The 22,804-nt window shown below is 46.7% G+C and overlaps 1 protein-coding gene across 1 annotated transcript in view; it reads left to right on the forward strand.

Moving 5' to 3' along the window:
* Positions 1-824: 824 nt before the first annotated feature.
* ADSL (adenylosuccinate lyase) overlaps positions 825-22,804 on the forward strand; it is a 109,137-nt gene continuing 87,157 nt past the window's right edge. The window contains exon 1 of the mRNA XM_029590232.1: positions 825-1,135. Coding sequence (XP_029446092.1) covers positions 902-1,135 — 234 coding nt within the window. The 5' untranslated portion in view covers positions 825-901. The remainder of the gene's footprint in view (positions 1,136-22,804) is intronic.

The following is a 22,804-nucleotide window of genomic DNA, read 5'->3' on the forward strand; positions in this document are numbered from 1 at the left end:
AATTTTTTATAAAAAAGGGTCTTAATAGAGAAAGAAAAAAACTTGTGCCATCATGTACCATATAAAATAAGGGGGGGGGGGAGTGAATAAGTATCTGGAAAGGGAGGGGGTGAGTAGGTTTTGTAGTGTTATAATATCTCAGAGGAAAAAATGCTAAAGAAGGGGGGGGAGGAAGGACTGCATAATTATTGTTGGTATTTGATTAAGTATTGAATGCTAATCTCTCAATTGATTCTGTGTTTCTGCAATTTTTCTTGGCATTGGTACATAGTTTCTTAGATTTAAAGATGAGCTTCACATTGGTCATCGCTCATTTCTATCGGTACAGCTCAGTACCTGTGGAAATGACTTTGAAAACTATTCTCCTTAATGATTTATTAATTACAAATTATATATATTTTTACATTTTGCTTTATGCAGTTTTAGATAGCCTCTTCTTGAAATATATTGCTATAGTATAAGCATATTACAAGTGAGTATGTGGGGGTTTTTTATATGGGAAATAATTTTGTTTAAAACCAGGCAACACTGCTCCATCCCAGGCTAGGGTCTTAATCCCGGAGCTGAATGGGGAGATTAAGAAGGGTGTGCGCGGGGCGGTGGAAACTTCCACATAGCTGTGATTGAAAATGGGTCAGGCCATGGTTGCCCTACTAGAAACAGATTCCAACCGTGTTGGAATCTAAGGCACAGAAAAGAGTTATAATAATTTATCCATCATTGAAAAAAAACATAGCCTATACAGCCACGTCCCTGCCGAAGTACAGAATGCGAGCGTGGAGGGTCACGTGGCACTGAATATGCGCACGCATCACACCCCTCCCCTATGAGAGGGGGGGGGCACGGACAGGCCTAGAGTAGGAGCGCGTGCGCCTTCCTGGCTTCTCTCGCGCCGGTGGAGATGGCGACGGCAACAGCGGCGGAGGATGGCCTTGAGCCCTACGAAGTCGATGCGCAGACGGTCGGTAGCCCAGCTATGTCTGGCCCCACCACCGGTCCTGGCGAGGAGTTTAACCGCTACCGCTCCCCTCTGGTCTCTCGCTACGCCAGCCGCGAGATGGCCTTCAACTTCAGTGAACGAAAGAAGTTCTGCACCTGGCGTACACTCTGGCTGTTCCTAGCTCGGGCGGAGAAGGTACGGGCGCGCGTGCGCGCAACTGTGGTGTGACGTCATGAGGGAAGGTCCTCGGGCGCGTTCCGTTATGGGAAAACTGCGATCTGATTGGTTGCTCTGGGGTTTGTGTGGGCATTCCTTTGCTTTTTAAAGGCCAAGTGCGACGTCATGAATCTATTAAAGGAAAGGAGAAAAATCTGTTTAAAAAAAATCTCAATGTGATGATATGATACTCATTACAAAAGGCCATGTCTTGTTTGTGTGAGCCATTGGCCTTGTAACCCAGCTGATATGTCCTGGGCAGTGCTTCACGTGTGCCATTTGTCGGTTCTAAACTGCACTGCCATGCCTTTAATTTTGAAATTATTTCTGCTGCTCCCTGACAGTTTCATGGGGGCAGCCATGCTTAGAAGAGTATTGCATTATCCCTTGCAGTCCAGTGTAATAAGATGCATTCGGCAGAGCACACCGTTTAATCTGTAGTTGTGTGAATGTAAGAACATAAGAATGTGCCATACGGGGTCAGATCAAGGGTCCATCAAGCCCAGCATCCTGTTTCCAACAGTGGCCAATCCAGGCCATAAGAACCTGGCAAGTACCCAAAAACTAAGTCTATTCCATGTTACCGTTGCTAGTAATAGCAGTGGCTATTTTCTAAGTCAACTTAATTAATAGCAGGTAATGGACTTCTCCAAGAACTTATCCAATCCTTTTTAAAACATAGCTATACTAACTGCACTAACCACATCCTCTGGCAACAAATTCCAGAGTTTAATTGTGCATTGCGTGAAAAAAAACTTTCTCCAATTAGTTTTAAATGTACCACATGCTAACTTCATGGAGTGCCCCCTAGTCTTTCTATTATTCGAAAGAGTAAAAAACTGATTCACATCTATGCGTTCTAGACCTCTCATTTATTTATTTATTTGAATTTTTTATTTACCAATATTCCTATAAAGAATATAGATCTCATGATTTTAAACACCTCTATCATATCCCCCCTCAGCTGTCTCTTCTCCAAGCTGAAAAGTCCTAACCTCTTTAGCGATATTAAGTCCGAGGCCCCCCAAAAAAATAAAAAAATCGAAAAAAAAAAATCAGCCTACAGCTCACGGGTTGGAAGACGGACGCTCAATTTTGTCGGTGTCCGTTTTCCGAACCCGTGGCTGTCAGCGGGTTTGAGAACAGACGCCAGTAAAATTTAAGTGACTTTTCTAACATATAGATTAGTTTCCTTGGTAATTACTCCTTTTTAGTTTGATCCACTGTTGTTCCACATCTCTCTCGTTCTTCCTCCAGGTACTTCCCCATTTCATCAAAATCTGTGTTTTTGAACTGCAAAACTCAGGTCTTTGTGCTTCTTTTCCGTATCCTTTTTGTGATATTAAACCATACCGTATGATGATCACTGGTGCTGAGGTGGGCACCCACCTGGACCTCAGAGACGTTATCTCCATTAGTGAGCACTAAATCGAGTATAACCCCCTCTCTTGTGGGTTCCATTACCATTTGTTTGAACAAAGCTCCTTGCAGGGCATCCACTATTTCTCTGCTATTATTAGATTCTGCAGATGGGATTCTCCAGTCTACATCCGGGAAATTAAAGTCTCCAACAATCACCACTTCTCCCTTCTTTCCCATCTTTTGGATGTCTTCAACCAGATCACTGTCTAGCTCTTCCTTTTGGTTTGGAGGCCTGTAAACCACGCCAATAAAAATGGATGCCCCATCTTTTTTTAGGTTGGCCCATAAAGCTTCTTCATTGCCCCATCTTCCTTGCAGCTCAGATGCTTGGATATTGTTTCTGACATAAAGAGCCACTCCTCCCCTTTTCCTATCCTCTCTGTCCTTCCTTAACAAGTTATAGCCCAGTATTGCCGTATCCCAATCATGCGATTCCGTGAACCATGTCTCTGTGACAGCAACAACGTCCAAGTCTGCCTCCTCCATTAGGGCCTGCAGATCTGGGATTTTATTGCCCAAACTACGAGCATTTGTGGACATAGCTTTCCAGATTTCATCATTCAGGTTACTGTTGTTCCTGGACTCCTTTTGTGACTTTAGTTGAGTTTTGTTATCCACTTCACCCTTTCCCTTCGCAAGATTAGTGCCTCTTTTGTCAGATTCATCCAGCACAATGAGCTTTTTCCTTTGGTTACTGATCTGTTTTTTTTTTTATAATTTATCTCTTTATTAATTTTTCAACATTACATACAAATAAGGATTAAACCTTACCATAAGGTATAGCATAATACATTTTCTATCAAGAAATCATAAAAGAAAAAAAAAATATCATACATTTCCATGCCATTACCTTATTTCTTACTATGAAATCTGAGAGATTCATTTAGGAAATTAATAGAGCAGATCATTTCAATTTTATGTAAACAAGTATAGAAAGTAGTGAAGGTATCATTTATACTCCTGAATCTACTTACAGAAAGAACTAAATAGATTCCTCTCTAGAGGACAAAAATTTCTCTAGTTGATCAGGCTCCAGGAATACATACCGTATATTATCTATTGTCAAAATACATTTACAAGGGAATTTAACTAAAATTTGTGCCCCCAATGCACGTGCTCTAGGGCACAAATTTAAAAATTTTTTCCTACGAGTTTGTGTAACTCTTACCACATCTGGGTAGACCCAGATTCTTTCCCCCAGGTATAATTTATTCCTTGCTTTAAGAAAATTTCTTAGGACGGTATCTCTCTCCGTGGGTATTGCGAATGTAACCAGTAATATACCCCTCCTCTCTATCTGGTCTTCCTGAGAGGTCTCCAAAAAGCCAGATAAATCTTCCAAGGGGGACAATGAAGGCTGATTTTCTTTAGGGGTACTTCTCACTCCTTCTCCACTTTTCAAAATTTCAGGTAAAAAATACACTTTTATTACATTTGGCATATTTGTGGAGGAGTAGGATAATACCTCTTTAAAGTATTTGTTTAATTGCTCAATGGGAGAGATAAGTTTACATTTTGGGAAATTTATCATCCTCAGATTATTATACTGATCTGTTTTTTTGAGTTCCTTAATGCCTTGTGTGAGTGGTGGGGTAGACTTGTATGCTGCACAGCTATCAAGAATGGGTGTCTGTGGGTCACAGGTCTTATCCTACCTGAGCCCACTGTAAATCTATTTTTCCTTGACTTTTGGTTTTTCTGTGGTAATGGAGAATTAATTCCTGAATAACAAGTGGGTGAGACTTTCTTCATTGAAGCTAATTCAGCTTTAACTTGAGCCAACTCCTTTTTCAAGGAAGAGAGTTCTGAGCAAATGGGGCAAGCCCTAAGTTTCCAGATGATTTCCCTCAGAATAAAGGCTCCACAGTAGTTACATTGGATAGTCCTCATTTTGGTAAATTTATTTGATGGATAACACCTAAGGGATTACCAAATTACTAATGTATCTAGTTGCCAATTATGTATTCAGGCAGACTATATCAGAAAAAACAAACCTAGGGGTGGGTGGGAATTATTAGGCTTTTGAAAACCCTTATTGACAGCAAAGTCCGTTTGTATTCAATACATTACTGTCCCGGTCAGTGTTCGTGTAGGTTCCTGGTCTGCTGATGCAGCTTCTGGGTTTCATTGAAGTCAGCGGACTCCTTTGCCAATATTTTGCCAACGAGGCATATCTTCTTTCCTCATTGGAACCTTTGGAGGAAGCATATTCGCTTCAAATCCAGCGTAGCCTGCTTCTCTCATAATCGCTGTGGCTTCTACCACCGATCTCATGCGATATGATGTTCCTTTTAAGGTGAATCCCAGGCCGAAGGGAAAACAGCCAGTGATAGCATATATTGTCTTTTCACAGGATGTCCATTATGTTGCACTTTTCTTGGCGTTTGCGAATAGTGGAGGGTGAGAGGTCTGAAAATATAATTTCAATACCCTGCCAGTTCCATTTTGCTTCTTTCGGCGCAGTATTCGCTATATTTTCCTTCACCTTGTAGTTATGATAGGCCAAGATGTCTCTGGGCCTATTCTCAAGCCTTGGGCCCAGGGTTCTATGTGCTCAATCTATCTCCACTGATTGTGGTAGTGCCAGATCTTGAGAATTCTGTGAGGCCAGTAGGAATTGGCTGATTTGTATTACCATCTCGTTGCTATTTTGAAAGTCTGTAGTCTCTGGGATTCCTCTGAAGCATAAATTGAGACGACGCGATCAATTTTCCAGATCTTCGATTTTGTCAGGCAGGGATCTGTAGTCCTTTTTTTTTTTGATCCATTTATGGTTCTCCCGCACTGTTTGAAGATCTTCTGTTAAGGCATCTGCCTTATTTTCCACTTCGAAGAGACATCGTCCATACTCCGCCATCTCCTCTTTTATTTCTTCAGTCGAGTCCATTATTTCTGGTTTATTATTTTGCATGTCATTTCGCAGCTCAGAAAACCATTTCTGCATTTCAGCTCTTGTTAGGAGATAGTCTTCTGTATATCGCGAATTGCCCTCTGCACTTTCCTCAACAAAGCCTTCTTCCTGATAAGAGTACTTTTGGAAATCGACAGATTTTCATTTTGCCGACATCCGTGGCACATATGAGATTAGCGATTCCCTATTTCCTAGCGTGTAGCAGATGGACTCATTACAAATGGGTATAGTGTGCTCGTGCTAGCAGTTGGAGATGGATCTGACGTCAGCACGTGGTACATATATCCCTGCAGGAAGTGCAGACGCTCAGTAATTTTCTTCTCCAAAGCAGTTTGGAGCTACCTAACACTCGCTGAGCGTTCTTCCAAATACTAACGACTAAATTCTTAGAAGATCCTACCTGAAGACGAGCCCCGCACTCCTGCGGTGATACCCTCGCGTCCCTCCCCAGTTGAGTTTCCCGAGGTGATTTCCGTGGTCCCTCGAAGGTAAGAGCCTCGGTCCGGTGGCCGAATCGCGGCAGGGACCTAGCCCCGAGCGAGACTAGTTCGGGCACGGCTTAGTGGCAGCGGGTGCACTTCCTCGAGCGCGGCGGTGACGGTAATCACCCTTTCCCCCCACAGCCGGAGACCGCCCGGGTTGCAGCCGGGAAGCGCCGAAGATCAGGTAAGGCGTACATCTTTACTTTGGTCTCCAGAGAGCGAGGATTAGCGGGGTCTGCCTACGTGGCAGCCCGCCATTTTGCCTGCCTGCTCGCCGTCGCCCTCTGCCCTGTTAGGGTGCACATTAAATTGTTGGGCGCACGTTGTTGGGCACACGTTTTTGGGCGCATGTCGATAGCGTTGCTAGGCGCACGCTAATAGGCGCACATTGATAGGTGCACAGCTTTCGCGCATATTACAAGGCGCATACTTTCGGCTGGGAGCGCACCGGCGCATAGAGATAACAGACGCAATGGAGCGTTTGAGAGCCCAGGCGTCCACAGAGCCGGCACCTCTAGAATCAGGCATAAGAGCTCTAGGCCTCTGCTCAGCATGCCACCTCAGAGCCACACAGAGCGAGGAAGCAGACTCCCTATGTGCCCAATGTGAGGAGGCCCTGGGAGTTCCAGGTCAGGGCCGATCCCAGCCCAGATTAATTGCCAGTTCCTCAGGGAACACCCTGGAACTAGCAGGCCGAGGTGAGCAGTCGGGGAACCCCAGAGACCTGGTGCCCCTGAGGCTAGACTCTGCTTCACTATCCTGGGTGGAATTATTCAAGGGGATTCATGCCTTTGTCCAAATGCAGCCTGCTCCCCGAGTGGACCCACACGTACCGGATGACCCTGCCCCTGGTCCCTCTAGGCCTAGGCACGGCCACTCGCCACCCGGAAGCCCCACTTATGGGGATTCAGATTGCTCTGAAGAAGAAGGGCGAGCTTCCCGAGCAGGGTGAACCTCCCTCGGGGATAGAGCCGTATCGAACCATGAGATGCTTCTTCCTTAAGGAGGATCTCCCAGACCTGGTCTCTCAATGCCTGTCTGAGTTGGCTATCCTGGGCCAAGGCACCCCAGGGGAACCTAGCATGAACCCCCTGCTAGAGGGCCTTCGTCAATCGGCTCACCATTTTCCCCTCCTCCAAGCAGCACAGCAGTTAATCGATCTGGAGTGGAATGCGCCGGAGGCCTCATTCAAAGGGGGTCGGGCCTTGTCCAACATGTACCCCCTGGACCTGGCAACTAAGGAGCTGCTGGCGTGCCCCAAAGTAGACGCCATAGTCTGCGCAATTGTGAAGCGCACCACCATTCCAGTGGAGGGAAGGGCGGCCCTCAAGGATGCGCATGACCGGCGCCTGGACGCCATCCTGAGACAAGCCTTTGAGGTGGCAGCCATGTCCCTAAGAATCGCGACCTGCTGCACCGTGGTGACGCGTTCCTGTTTGTCACAAGCCAGGAACAACACCCTGGGAGAAGAAATGGAATCAGCTCTCTCGTTCCTCACTGACGCTGCTTCCAACTTAGTTCGTATGGCAGCCAAGGGAGTGTCATCCTCAGTGGCAGCCAGGAGACAGCTCTGGCTACGAAATTGGTCGGCCGACTTCTCCTCCAAGGCACGCCTTACAAGAATGCCCTTTAAGGGATCCCTCCTGTTCGGCAGCGACCTTGAGAACCTGGCTAACAAGTGGGGTGCCTCTCCATTACCCCGTCTACCAGAAGACAGGTCAAGGAGGAACCAGCGCCCTCTTCCTAGGCCATCCAGAGGTAGAGGCTCTCAACGCTTCAATCCCTACAGGACTCGCTACCAAGCACCTCGTTCTCAGACCAGGAACCAGTCCTTTCGGACCAGGCACAACAAGAGGGGAACCGGCTCGGGTTCGGGTCCCGGCCGCACCCCACAATGAGAATCAGCCGACCCATCTGGGGGACGAAGCCATAGGGGGCAGGCTAACCCTATTCTATCGCAGATGGGTCGAGATTACTTCGGACCAGTGGATTCTCACCATCATCCGAGAGGGGTATTACCTGGACTTCCTTCATCCCCCTCCGGGCAAGTTTGTGGAATCTCCTTGTCCCCCCCCCCCCCCCCTCAAGAGGGCGGCACTGGATGCTACCTTGCGGAGTCTCCTGTCCCTAAAAGCCATAATCCCAGTGCCTGCATGGGAGATAAATTCTGGGCATTATTCCATTTATTTCATCGTACCCAAGAAGGGGGGCACCTTCCGACCTGTCCTGGACCTCAAGCCAGTCAACCGGCACTTAAGGGTCCCAAGATTTCGCATGGAAACTCTGCGGTCAGTCCGAAGCGCAGTACAGCCAGGGGAGTATCTCACATCCCTGGATCTGTCAGAGGCCTCCCTGCATATCCCGATCCATCGGGATCACCAGCGCTACTTACGCTTCAAAGTCCTGAAACAACACTTTCAGTTCCGGGCGTTACCCTTCGGGTTAGCCACCGCAACGCGAACCTTTACCAAGGTAATAGTAGTGGTGGTGGCGTCCCTCAGGAAGGAAGAAATTCTCGTTCATCCCTACCTAGACGATTGGCTGATCAGGGCAAAGTCACCGGAGGAGAGCCACCGGGCAACCAACAGAGTTATATCTCTTCTGGAAAGCCTAGGACGGGTAGTCAACATGAGCAAGAGTTCCCTACAGCCTTCGCAGTCGCTGGAATACCTAGGAGTCCGATTCGACACCCAGGGGGACAGAGTCAGCCTGACCTCCAAGAGGAGATCAAAACTCCGGAATCGTTTGCAGGCCCTGCTGAGCACCTCCCGGCCCACAGCTTGGGATTATCTACAGGTCCTCGGCCTAATGGCATCCACTCTGGAAGTAGTACCATGGACACGGGCTCATACGAGACCGTTACAACGCGCCCTCCTATCTCGGTGGAGCCCACGATTACAGAACTACACCGTGCATCTACCTCTGCCGGCCAGAGTACGGAATCAGTTACGGTGGTGGCTGCAGCCCGACCACACGAGCCGGGGGTCAAAAATGTCCTCCCCAACCTGGACCCTGCTCACTACAGATGCCAGCCTTAGTGGCTGGAGAGCACACTGCGAAGAGCTAACCGCCCAAGGGCGGTGGAGCAGAGAAGAGTCTGGGTGGAACATCAACCGACTAGAGGCACGGGCCGTCAGATTAGCCTGCCAGAGATTTGCGCACAGACTTCGAAACAAGGCAGTCAGAGTGATGTCGGACAATGCCACCACAGTGGCATACATCAATCGACAGGGCGGAACCAGAAGCCGACAGGTATCCCTAGAAATAGCCCTCCTGATGGTTTGGGCGGAAGCAAATCTCCAGGACATCTCCGCCGTCCACATCGCCGGGAAGGACAACACCACGGCAGACTTCCTCAGCAGAGAAAGCCTAAACCCGGGGGAATGGCAACTGTCACCCACGGCCTTCCAGATGATTGTGGACCAGTGGGGGACTCCGGGCATGGACCTACTAGCGGACAGGTCCAACGCTCAAGTACCCAGATACTTCAGTCGCAGACGAGATCCTCTATCCCACGGGATCGATGCCCTGGGGCAACCATGGCCTCAGGGGATCCTGCTATATGCCTTCCCCCCCATGGCCCCTGCTGGGCGCCATTATACACAAGATTCAGCGGCACAGAGGCCTAGTTCTTCTGGTGGCCCCGGACTGGCCAAGAAGACCCTGGTACGCAGACATGAGAAGACTACTGGCAGGGGATCCCCTACCCCTGCCCCCTCACAGGGACCTGCTGAGACAAGGTCCCATCCTCCACGAGAATCCAGCTCAATTCTGTTACGGTCTGGCCATTGAGAGGGCTCGACTGAGGAAAAGGGGATACTCGGGGGCGGTAATAGACACACTCCTCCGAGCACGCAAGTTCTCCACATCACTAACTTATATACAGATCTGGAGAGTATTTGAAGCCTGGTGCGAAACTCGCAGCACCAACCCACATGCCGCTAAAATCCCCATCATTTTGGATTTCCTGCAAGATGGGCTTCAGAAGAGTCTGTCCCTCAATTCAATCAAGGTTCAGGTGGCAGCGCTATCCTGCTACGGCCCCAGGTGTGACGGCAACAGCATTGCCACACACCCAGACGTTTCACATTTCCTGAAAGGAGTCAAACACATTCGCCCGCCACTGAAATGGCCAGTGCCCCTGTGGAACCTCAACCTAGTTTTGGACTTCCTAGCGGGACCCACCTTCAGACCCCTTCGAGGACTGTCCCTCCGGTTGTTAACCTTGAAGATGGTGTTCTTGCTGGCCGTATGCTCAGCACGCCTCATCTCAGAGCTACAAGCGCTGTCCTGCCGCGATTTGTTTCTCAGGATCACCCCAGGGGCTATCCATCTTCGCACGGTTCCTTCCTTCTTACCCAAAGTAGTCTCACACTTCCACCTCAACCAAACCATATCCTTGCCAACCATGGAAGGGTTGAAGAAATCGGAAGCAGGTCGAATACTGTGTCATCTCGACATCGGCAGGCTGCTGTCCAGATACCTGGAGATGTCTGAAACAGTACGAAAGACGGACCACCTGTTCGTCCTTCACAGTGGGAAGCGGCAAGGAGAAGCGGCCTCACGAGCGACTATTGCTCGCTGGGTCAAAGAAGTTATCAAAGCGGCCTACGTAGAAGCGGGAAAACCACCACCTCTACGAGTCAAGGCTCACTCTACCAGAGCACAATCGGCCTCCTGGGCAGAAACTAGGATGCTGTCGCCTGCAGAGATATGTAAAGCGGCAACGTGGTCCTCCATCCATACCTTCTCCAGATTCTACCGTCTGGACGTCCAGGCCAGGGAGGACTCAGCATTTGCAAGGGCAATCCTAAACGTACCTCAGGCAGCCTCCCACCCAGTCCGGGAGTAGCTTTTGTACATCCCATTTGTAATGAGTCCATCTGCTACACGCTAGGAAATGGTGAGATTACTTACCTGATAATCTCGTTTTCCTTAGTGTAGGCAGATGGACTCAGCATCCCACCCGGCTGCCGATATATATGGGGATTCACCGTTTCGAGGTAAGCCATATTTCCTTACATAGGGCATCCACCCTGCCGGGTGTCGATGCCTTCCGGTTGAGAACACTGGCAGTCTCCAGCTACTATCAATCGGTCAGGTTAATCATGTTCAGTTAATCAATCGGTCAGTCACACATATATCCATACAGCTTTTGCAAGGAAGATTACTGAGCGTCTGCACTTCCTGCAGGGGTATATGTACCACGTGCTGACGTCAGATCCGTCTCCAACTGCTAGCACGAGCACACTATACCCATTTTTAATGAGTCCATCTGCCTACACTAAGGAAAACGAGATTATCAGGTAAGTAATCTCACCATTCTACTGTAAAATCTGTCGGATGCCTGAGATACACGGGGATAATTCTAGTTTGAGAGAGGAGCCCACCGTTCAGATGACCCTCTGTCTCTGTGATGTCATTTCCTCCACACTCACGTTATTTTAACAGTAATGATTACTTGTTACCTGAAATATTATATAACTGATACATATGTTGATTTCTAGTTATTATATTGGGGTGTTTTGCAGAATTTGTTAGGTTTAGAGAAAGTGTAAAACTAGTGGTCACTATATGGCATTTAGAAGCAGTGGACAAAGACAAGAAAGCCACCATATTTAGAGAACATACGCAGTAAGTTTTTCCTTATCAGTAGCTTGGCAGTATTTCAGGAAAATGAGTCAAAGAAATCTTTTGAGCATGTGCAGTCCAAAATGTACATAACTTCAGAGCACAGTAGAACTTACAAATTCCTGCTAGGAACTACACAGATTAGCATGACAAGCTTAGCAGAGACCCAGAATTCCCTGCGCAGTCCAGCCTTCCAGAAGAGAACCTCTTGGTTACCAACAAGTAAGAAGCTTTGTAAGGCACTTTTCAGGAAAGTGGTAACTTTTGCTAGTCCTTTATATATAATTATCCCTATTAGTTAGGGAGTTAAGATATTTATTCTTGCTTATTGTGCTAATATATTGTATATATTCTGTTTTGTTATTTGTCTCAGGTGTTCTCATAAGTACCTGTTTTGTGCATATATTATGCAGAAAATGTATCTTTTCATTGTTTCACCTAAGTCAGTCTTATTTTCTTAGTTTGTTTGTGTAATACAGATTACAAGGCAAATACCCCATTCTGGACTCCCCCCCCCCCCCCCCCCCCCCCAAACTGGCACAGCCCACTACAAGCCAGTACTGATGACATCCTTGACGCCACCCTATATAAGGGAAGTTCTCCTGTAGCAAGCCTTGGCAATAGGCTTGCTACTGAGAAGAAGAGGGAATTGCTTCAGCATTCCTGCCTCTGTTCCTGGTCTTCGTCTCCTCAGATCCTGGTCTTCTCCATTCCTTGTTTCTGTGGTTGTCGTTTGTGGTTAGTCTTTAGTTCTTTATGTGATTTTTCCATCTATGGTTAGTTTTCAGTTCTTCAGTGTCTTTATCTGCGCACCTGTGCTGTTCCTTGCCTCCCTACCTGCCTATCCGTCCCGCCTTCCCTTGGATGGATCCCTGGTTCTGACTTCGGCCCACATTTGGACTACACTTGAACTCTGCCTGTCACTGACCACTGCCATAGTTCTGACTACATTTGAACTCTGCCTGCCTTGATTCTTGCCTGCCCTCCAATTATGTCTGAACAGCCTGTCTGGACCCTGACCTGTGACCCAACCATTCTCCACAGACCTCCAACTCATCGGCAAAGATCCTGCCTAAGTCCTGCTGGCCCCATCACCTGGGGGCTCAAGCTAAGGGGAATAAGGGTTAGTATAAGTGAAGCTCCTGTTGGCTTCTGCCTCAGCCAGCTCCACCAGCCGATGGTGGATATCTGCAGGGCTCTACCCTGCAGGTTGCACCAACTCCACCTCAGGTCAAGGCTCCTCTCCTGCAACACCATCTCTTCTCCAAGCTGAACAGCTCTTAAAGACTTTAGCCTGTCCTTTCAGGAGAGCCATTCTACACCCTTTATCATTTTGGTTGTCCTTCTCTGTACTTTCTCTAGTGCAACTATATTTTTTTTGGGGATGTGGCGACCAGAATTACCCACAGTATTCAAGGTGTGGTCTTACCATGGAGTAATACAGAAGCATTATGACATCCTCTGTTCCATTTGCCATTCCCTTCCTAATAATTCCTAAAATTCTGTTTGCTTTTTTGACCACCACAGCACACTGAGCCGATGATTTCAATGTAATAACTGTGATGCCCATATCTTTTGCCTGGGTGGTAACCCTTAATTGGAACCTAACATTGTGTAGCTACAACATGGATTATTTTTTCCTATATGCATCATCTTGCACTTCTCCACATTAAATTTCATCTGCCATATGGATGCCCAATCTTCCAGCCTCGCAAGGACCTCCCGCAATTTATCATAATGTGCTTGTGATTTAACTACTCTGGATAATTTTGTTTCACCTGCAAATCTGATAACCTTATTCATCGTATCTTTTTCCAGATCATTTATAAATATATTAAAAAGCACCAGTCCAAGTACAGATCCCTGAGGCACTCCACTGTTTACCTTTTTCCACTGTGAAAACAGACCATTTAATCCTCTTTGTTTCCTGTCTTTTAACCAGTTTACAATACACAGAAGGATATCACCTCCTATCCCATGTCTTTTTCATTTTCTTAAAAGCTTTTCATGAGGGACTTTGTCAAATGCCTTCTGAAAATCTAAATACAGCACATCTACTGGTTCACCTTTATCCAGAAGTTTATTCACCCCTTCAAAAAATGTAGCAGATTTGTGAGGCAAGACTTCCCTTGGGTAAATCCATGCTGGTTGTGTATTTTATGCTTTATAATAGTTTCCATGATTTTTCCCAACATTGAAGTCAGGCTGATTGAGTTTTTTGATTGGGTGACTAGAGAATTGGATCAGGGAAGATCGCTTGATGTAATTTACTTGGATTTTAGTAAAGCTTTTGATACGGTCCCACATAGAAGACTCATGAATAAAATGAGAAGCTTGGGAGTGAGTGCCAAGGTAGTGGCATGGTTTAGAAACTGGTTGATGGATAGAAGACGGCGTGTGATGGTAAATGGAACCTGCTCTGAAGAGAAAACGGTGTTAAGTGGAGTGCCACAGGGAACGGTGTTGGGACTGGTTCTGTTCAATATCTTTGTGAGCGACATTGCGGAAGGGATAGAAGGTAAAGTTTATCTATTTGCAGATGACTTGGAGCGGTGCAGGGCCTGCGCGGTCGGCGCCGGAGACCCGCCGGGGTAAGGCCTACTTAATTTACACTTACCCACGACCGCCTCCGACCCCGACCACGAGGCAGCCCCTGCCTTCCTCCGGGAAGCGCTGACGTCATCGGCCGACCTTCCTCCGCCTCCGAGGGACACGCTGCCGACGCACAGCCAATCAGGGGACAACCCTGATTAACCCTCTAATTATAAATATAGCAGGCTCCCAGGCGCCGCGCGCCGAGCATCGCGCGCCGAAGGAGCACGCCAAAGGAGCCTGCTCCTTTGTGCGCTCCTTCGTGCACTCCCTTTGTGTACTCCCGTATGCTCCTCTGTCTTCAATGTTCCTCCCCTCCAACCCCCCCCACAGCCCTCAACAACTACCAGCCCCATTATATTCTTCCCAACACTCAACACATGAATCTCTGAAAAGTAATCATCCAACTCTCAAACAACCTAACAACCCCTACCACCATTCACTCCCCACTCAGCAACCAAGCAACAACCTTCTCACACAATGGCCTCAGCCCAATACATCCCCAAACTAACCCATCGCCACAACAACCACCACACTCCTAAATCCACACCCACCACTAGACGTCTCACCAAAATTCACCCCAACCCTAACATACCCTATACCACAATCACACTCATTACTCTACTCCTCATTAATGCACAGTCAATCACCAAAAAAATCCCAATCATCCATGACATACTCACAGACGACCAACCAGACATATTCTGTATAACCGAATCTTGGCTGAAACATTCTGACACAGTCCTACTCAATCAACTGCCCAAAAACACATACAATATTTTCTCCATACCCAGAAACAAAAGAAAGGGAGGTGGCCTACTATTCCTAGCTCACAAAAAACTTAAATTCTCTTCCCACTCCCTAAACCTACCACCCCCTATCGAGACCAACCTATTCAAATCAAAACATCTCCAAATTCTCCTCCTATACGCACCTCCTGGTTGCCTACAGCACAACCTTTCCCCCCTGATTGAATCCATCACAACCCACATAAACTTACAAGAACCAGCCATAATACTAGGAGACTTTAACCTCCATATCGACACCCACCCTCCATCCCCCACATGCGAACTGCTCCTATCCACCATGTCTGCCATCGGATTCACCCAAATCATCAACTCACCCACTCAAAAATCAGGACACACCCTGGACTTAATATTCATAAACAACAAAATATCTGCAACTGAACCACCATCTACAACCCCCACCCCATGGTCTGACCACAGCCTCATCCAAGCCAAGCTTCAACTCCAATCAAACCCACTACAAACAAACAACCGAATCATCGAATTCACCAAACCATGCTCCAGTGAAGACATCGCCAAACTGTTACCTGAGGCACTAAAAACAATCAACTTAAATGACGCCAACACAGCCACAAACTCCTGGATATCTATCAATGCAGACATAGCCAATACATTATGCCCCATGATAAAAAAGGAAATAAAACAATCCACAAAGCAAAGAGCACCATGGTACACCCCAGAACTGAAAACCTCAAAGCGAACACTGAGACAGACTGAGAAACAGTGGAGACGAACCCCCACCTCAAACCTGAAAGACAAATACAGAACACTACTACACAACTATACAACTGACCTTAACACAGCAAAGCGTAATTTCCACACATCAAGAATTCACGATTACCAATTTAACCCAAGGACCCTCTTCGCCTATGTCAAAAACCTTACCAACCCCATCCAAAATGACAATACGCCAAACTCCAGCAACATCTCCAGTGGAAAAACTAGCACAATTCTTCAAGGATAAAGTCAACAACATCATTGCCAAGATTCCCCAAACCCACAATGACTTAATTGACACCCCCCCTCCTATCCACTCATGGTCACAATTCACTCCCGTTGCTACCACAGAAATTGAACCTATCATCAGAAAAACCAACCCTGCATCCCACCCCTTAGACCCCATCCCCATCAAAACCCTAAAACTCATCAGAGAGATTATTGTCAAACCAATAACCTACATCATCAACCTATCCCTAGAACAAGGAATCTTCCCAGAAAAACTCAAAAACGCCATCATCAAACCAATCATCAAAAAGCCTCAACTCGACAAATCCGACCCAGCAAACTACAGACCAGTCTCCAACCTCCCATTCCTAGCAAAAATCATCGAAAAAACAGTCAACAATCAACTCACAGACCACCTTGAAACCTTTAATGTTCTTCAGCCTGCACAACATGGTTTCAGAAAACTCTTCAGCACTGAAACCCTCCTCCTCTCCCTCACCGATACCATCCTCAAAGGCCGCGACAAAGGCAAATCGTTCCTCCTGTTACTTCTTGATATATCAGCCGCCTTCGACACCATCAATCACAGAACACTCCTCACCAGACTTAAAGAAATTGGTCTCCAAGACACCACAATCAAGTGGTTCAAATCCTACCTCTCAAACAGATCTTACATCGTCAAGATGAACTCATCTGAATCCTCACAAGTGCCCCTCACTCATGGAGTCCCACAAGGTTCTTCCCTATCATCAACCCTCTTCAACATATACCTCATCCCACTATGCAAATACCTATCAGAGGCAAACCTCACCTACTTTGTCTATGCAGACGACATACAAATATTACTCCCCATAAACAACTCCATTCAACTCACTATGGAAAAATGGAACAAACTCAGCTCAAACTTATCCCACTTACTATCTCAATTATCACTATGTCTCAACCAAGCCAAAACAGAAATCATTCACATCCACGATGACCATCCCTCCTATCCACTCATGTGCACCCCCTCTGACCACCCAGGAAACTCAATCAACCCGGGAGTGCCACAAATCTCACAAACCTCACTCACGCCGTCCACAAGAAACCTAGGCGTAACAATTGACAGCCAACTCAACTTTAAACGACACATCTCCAATACAATCAAAGATGGATTCTTCAAACTGCAGACACTAAAAAAACTCAAACCCCTTCTCCAAGAGCACGATTTCCGAACAGTCCTCCAATCAATTATCTTGTCAAGACTCGACTACTGCAACTCCCTCCTCCTCGGACTACCAGAAATACACATCAAACCACTCCAAGTTCTACAGAACGCTGCCGCCAGAATCATCTCTAACAACAAAAAATCCCCTCACATCACACCCACGCTCAAAGAACTCCACTGGCTACCCATTACACAAAGAATCCAGTATAAAACCCTCACCCTCATGCACAAAAAAATAAACAACAACAAAATGGACTGGCTAAACAACGGAATACAACCTTACCCCACTCAAAGAACTCTCAGATCCACCAACACTGGACTCCTAGCCGTCCCCAATCTCAAAGCTGCACACCTCAACGTCACCCGCAAACAAGCCATAACAATAGCGGGCCCCACCTTATGAAATACCCTCCCCACCTGTCTCAGAAATGAACCTTCACTGCAAGTCTTCAAAAAACACCTCAAAACATGGCTATTTTTAAAAGCTTTCCCACCCGACACATAACCCGCCCAATCGCACCATCCACTCCATGCCCCCTCCCCAAGCATCTCGCCCCACACCTTTCCCTCCCTACACAAGCATCTCCCACCACCCTTTCCCTCCCTATCACTACCTTCCTCCCACACATCCCTTTCTCTCCCCTCCCCCCTCTACACTCCCTGCTCTCCTTACCATAATTTATCCTCATCAACAAGCCATTTATGTACATATGTTATATCTATAGTCTAATGTTCCATGTACTCCTGTTAGTTCTGTTACAACTTGTTATATTTATTACCATGTTATAATGTAAAATATTCTTATATCTATTTAATACCATGTTATAATGTAAAATAGGGCTGTTATCACCCTATTCCTTTAGTTATCTGGAAACCGATGTGATATCTCGATCGAATGTCGGTATACAAAATAAATAAATAAATAAATAAATGATACTAAGATCTGCAACAGAGTGGACACGCTGGAAGGAGTAGAGAGAATGAGACTTGATTTAAGGAAGCTTGAATGGTGGTTGAAGATATGACAGCTGGGATTCAATGCCAAGAAGTGCAGAGTCATGCATCTGGGGTGTGGTAATCCAAAAGAGCTGTATGTGATAGGGGGTGAAGGGCTGTTGTGTACAGAGCAAGAGAGGGATCTTGGTGTGATAGTGTCTAGCGATCTGAAGACGGCGAAACAGTATAACAAGGCGATAGCAAAAGCCAGAAGAATGCTGGGCTGCATTGAGAGAGGAATAACCAGTAAGAAAAAGGAGGTGATAATCCCCTTGTACAGGTCCTTGCTGAGGCCTCACCTGGAGTACTGTGTTCAATTCTGGAGACCGTATCTCAAAAGGGACAGAGGAAGGATGGAGGCAGTCCACAGAAGGACGACCAAAATAATAGAGGGTCTCCATCAAATGACTTATGAGGAGAGGTTGAAAGACCTAAATATGTATACCATGGAGGAAAGGAGGTGCAGGGGAGATATGATACAGTCCTTCAGATACCTGAAAGGTTTTAATGATGCACAATCGATGACAAACCTTTTCCATTGGAAAGAAATCAGTAGAACTAGGGGTCACAAAATGAAACTCCAGGGAGGACGACTCAGAATCAATGTCAGGAAATATTTCTTCACGGAGAAGGTGGTGGATGTCTGGAATGCCCTTCTGGAGGAGGTGGTGAAGACAAAAACAGTAAAATATTTCAAAGGGGCATGGGATAAACTCTGTGGATCCCTTAAGGCTAGAGGCTGGAAATGAAGAAAAGAGTACATGGGGGTAACTTCCTGGTGTGGCGGATACTATCCTTAACCAATAAGCCTTTATGCTGTTGATGCAACTCCATCATAGCTCTGTGCTTCAACGGCAGGGGGAAAAGAATAAAAGGGGAATTAGATTCAGATAGCAACCAACAAGGACATTGAATTGTACAGTCAGGGGAAAATAAATAAGCATAGGGGTAACTTGCTGATGCGGCGGTTACTACCCTTAACCAATAAGCCTGATATTTTTGATGCAACTCCAACATTGCTCTTTGCTTTAATGGCAAGAGGTAATGGTGAATCGGACTTGAACAGCAACCAACAAGGGCCCTGACTGACTGGGAAACTGATAATTATAAAGGTGACTTGTATAGCGCAGTATTTACTACCATAAGCTTGCTGGACAGACTGGATGGACCGTTTGGTCCTTTTCTGCTGTCTTTTCTATGTTTCTGTGTTTCTACATGTTTCTATTACACCAGACCCTAGAACACCAATACACCTCCTATTGGGAAAACAAAACAAGCCAGGCTGCTATAGATCCCTACACAAACTAATTGCCAGCAAAATAGCTCACTTCGGTTACATATACAAATACAGACAGACCCTGACCAAATACAGAATAAAGAGTCCGGAAAGTACGTAAAAGCTGACGTCTTAATACCTCTTTACTACAGCATAAACCTTTTTGTGACATGATTCATCAAGCGATAACAGAGTTCTTTGAGATACACGACTCAGAGGATTACTCCCCAATATTATTACAGGAAACACTGAAATCTATGTTGAGGGGGCACATTATCAGCTTTGCTTCACACAGTGGTATATGTACTCCCCATTAAATCAAGATATTGTGCTGCCAACCTTCTTTCCAAGGCCACTTGCACAGAAAGGAGAACAGGCTCTTCATGCCTTTGACTGCAAGAGAGCCCTTGTATATTAATTAAAGAGGACATCCTCATCATGTAGCATTTCAACTGTTTGTCCTTTGGTCCCAATAGAATGTAAAGGCAGTTGCCAAATGAGCTCTAAGTGGCTAATACATTGTCAGGGTTCATCAAGTGAGAGCCATGGCAACTTCAGTGGCTCGTCTCAGGGACAACTCTATTTGCAAAGCTGCTATTTGGTTGACTGTTCACATCTTTTCGTCCCACTGCTATTCAGACAGCACATCCTGAGGAGACAGTAACTTTGGATAAGCAGTTGTATGTAGCACCTTCATGCAGTAGTCTACTCTTCACCTGGTGGGGCAACTTTGCTCTTTAAGATTTGCTCCATAATGCAGCCCTCAGCTTGGGACTCCCCACATGTTATGGTTAATTCATGCCTGCTTGTTGACAGAGAATGCAAGTTTGCTTATCTGTAAACAGGGTTCTCTGTAGATAGCATGATGAAGCAACCATACTTAATACTTGTCTGCCTCCCTAGAGAGTCACCTGCCTTGTTAAAGCCTAAGCTCTGGAAAAGAGAGAGAGGGGCTCACAAATATTGTGTGCATATGGGAAACGCACACACATGCTCAGTAAAGTCTTTACTAAGTGAGAGCTAGACCCGTTTTGACGCCATTAGATGATGTCACCCATGTGTTATGACTTTATTCATCCCGCTCTCTTGTGAAGATTACAGGTAAGCAAATTTGTTTTTTATGTTGATACACATGCTATTTGGTGTGCACTACATTTTTCAGAGAATTTTATGCACATATGAGTTAACTTTTACAAACTCCATCCCAGATTCAGCCACAGAAATGCCTTCACTCCATCCAGGTAAACTTTTGAGCGAACATGATATATGTGCATAAGTTTACTTGTATATCAGGCGAGGAATTTTGTAAATGGCCACTTCACAGAAATTCTTTTGAAAATTACTCCTCTAATGGAACAGTACCTGAAAAATAGAGAAAAAAATTACATCATACCATAAACACACACACTTATGTCTAACACCTCATCACTTATGTAATGACAGCACTTGTATGCCACAGACCTTCACAGATTATCTTAGGTGAAATACTGATATAGTATACGAGCAGTCTGGGATTCTGCTCTTGCACCCGGATACTTCACCATCTGTTGCGCCCATTGGTCGCAGGCGGCTGCGACCTTTGCTTACCTCTTCTTCCTACAGCACTGAGTCTAGGGAGGATGGCCGCCTCTGCTTCCATACGCCAACCCCCATGGCGTGCCCGGGATGGCGTGGGCGCTCCCGGCAGCCATCCTGCATCCAGGGTAGTCTAGGGTATGCTTGTGCCTGCCTCCTTCTTGTACGCATCATGGCGGGAACCTCGGGGGCGTCCTCACCGCATGACGTCATCCGCTTTCTATACTTAAGCTCAGCTGACCGTCTAAGCTACGAATTAGCAAGGATTCCTGTCCTGCTCAATTCTGCCGTTCTGGGACTTGTCTCGCTGTGATCTCAGTACCCGCTCCTCGGGAGCCTTGTTACACCTAGGGCTATCCGCTCCTCGGAGATCCATCTTACCTGTCTCACCTTCCTTTTTAGTGAGCTTCATCACTGTTCCTCTGACAACCCTCCAGTGCTTCTATTCCTGGTCTCCTTGCTGCCTACTCTACAACTGGCTTCCTCTACGCTGAGGTACTGGACCTACTTCTCCTTCATCGTGTGGATCCTCTGGTTACTCTGCTCTGCGGACCACTACTGGATCCATACTGTCTTGTGCAACCCTTACCATCTGCGTCCGGCCTACCTCACACTGCGGACCATTAATGGAGATCGCCAGCACAAGGCTTCATCAAGAGAAGGTACTCCCTGGATTACCCCATGCTGCGGGCCACTACCGGATCTGCATTATCTTGTGCAACCACCAGCTTCGGTGTCCGGCCTACCCTGCACTGCGGACCACTACCGAAGACCATCAGCACAAGTCCCACCTAGAGGAAGTATCTCCCGGTTTGGTCCGCTCTGCGGACCTCTACTGGAGAAGCCTGCTTGCAGGCTATTTACATGGACTGAGTTTATTAACCCGCTCCTTGGGTTATTCTTGCTGCATAATAAAGCTACTGCCTCTGTTGTCAATCACTGCTGAGATCCCGCCTATCATGGTGAGTCCTCACAGTGCTCCTCCCTGTGGGTGGAGTCATCTCTTCCACGACCCAAAGGCCCACTGCCTAACCTTACACACAGAACGTAACAGATTGCTAACTCCATAGTCCCGGCTCAGCTCTCAGCCTTACAAGGCCATTCTTGGTCTGGCCTAACGGATTACAGAGCAACAGAGAACTCTTGATACCCTGGCTACCGCCTTTAACCAGCTGAATTCCAGACTGAGTGACTCTCTACTACTTCTAACCAGAATGCTTCACCCCCAGTGGTTAACGGGCGAACTACAGTTCCTCTGCCAGTCCCTACTCACTTCTCAGGAGACTCCCTGTTGTGTAGAGGCTTTCTAAATCAGTGCTGTATGCACTTCTCCTTACAACTGGCGTACTTCCCTACTGCCGCTTCCAAGACAACATATATTTTGTCCTTGTTGGATGGGAAAGCCCTGGCCTGGGCCTCACCTCTTTGGGAACGCAATGATCCAGTCCTTGATGACTTGCCTGGGTTTCTGACTCTCTTCAGGTCAGTATTTGATGACCCTGCTCGCCAGTCCATTGCCGGTTCTGCACTCCTGAACCTTCAATAAGGGACCAAGCCACTCCTTGACTACGTGATTGAATTCAAGACACTGTCTTCTGAGCTCCTATGGAATTCAGGTTACCTAAGAGCCATATTTCTACGAGGACTCAACTCCCGCGTAAAAGATGAAATTGCTGCCGGGAGTTGCCTGATACTTTAAGCTTACTTATGGACCTTGCTGGGCGCATTGATCACCATATATGAGAATGCTCTGTTGAGGTAAAACCTCTTAAGAAGCATGTTTCCGGAGGAATCCGTCCTCATCC

This window comes from Rhinatrema bivittatum, chromosome 2 (assembly GCF_901001135.1).
Source record: "Rhinatrema bivittatum chromosome 2, aRhiBiv1.1, whole genome shotgun sequence".
In the NCBI taxonomy this organism is placed as follows: Eukaryota; Metazoa; Chordata; class Amphibia; order Gymnophiona; family Rhinatrematidae; genus Rhinatrema; species Rhinatrema bivittatum.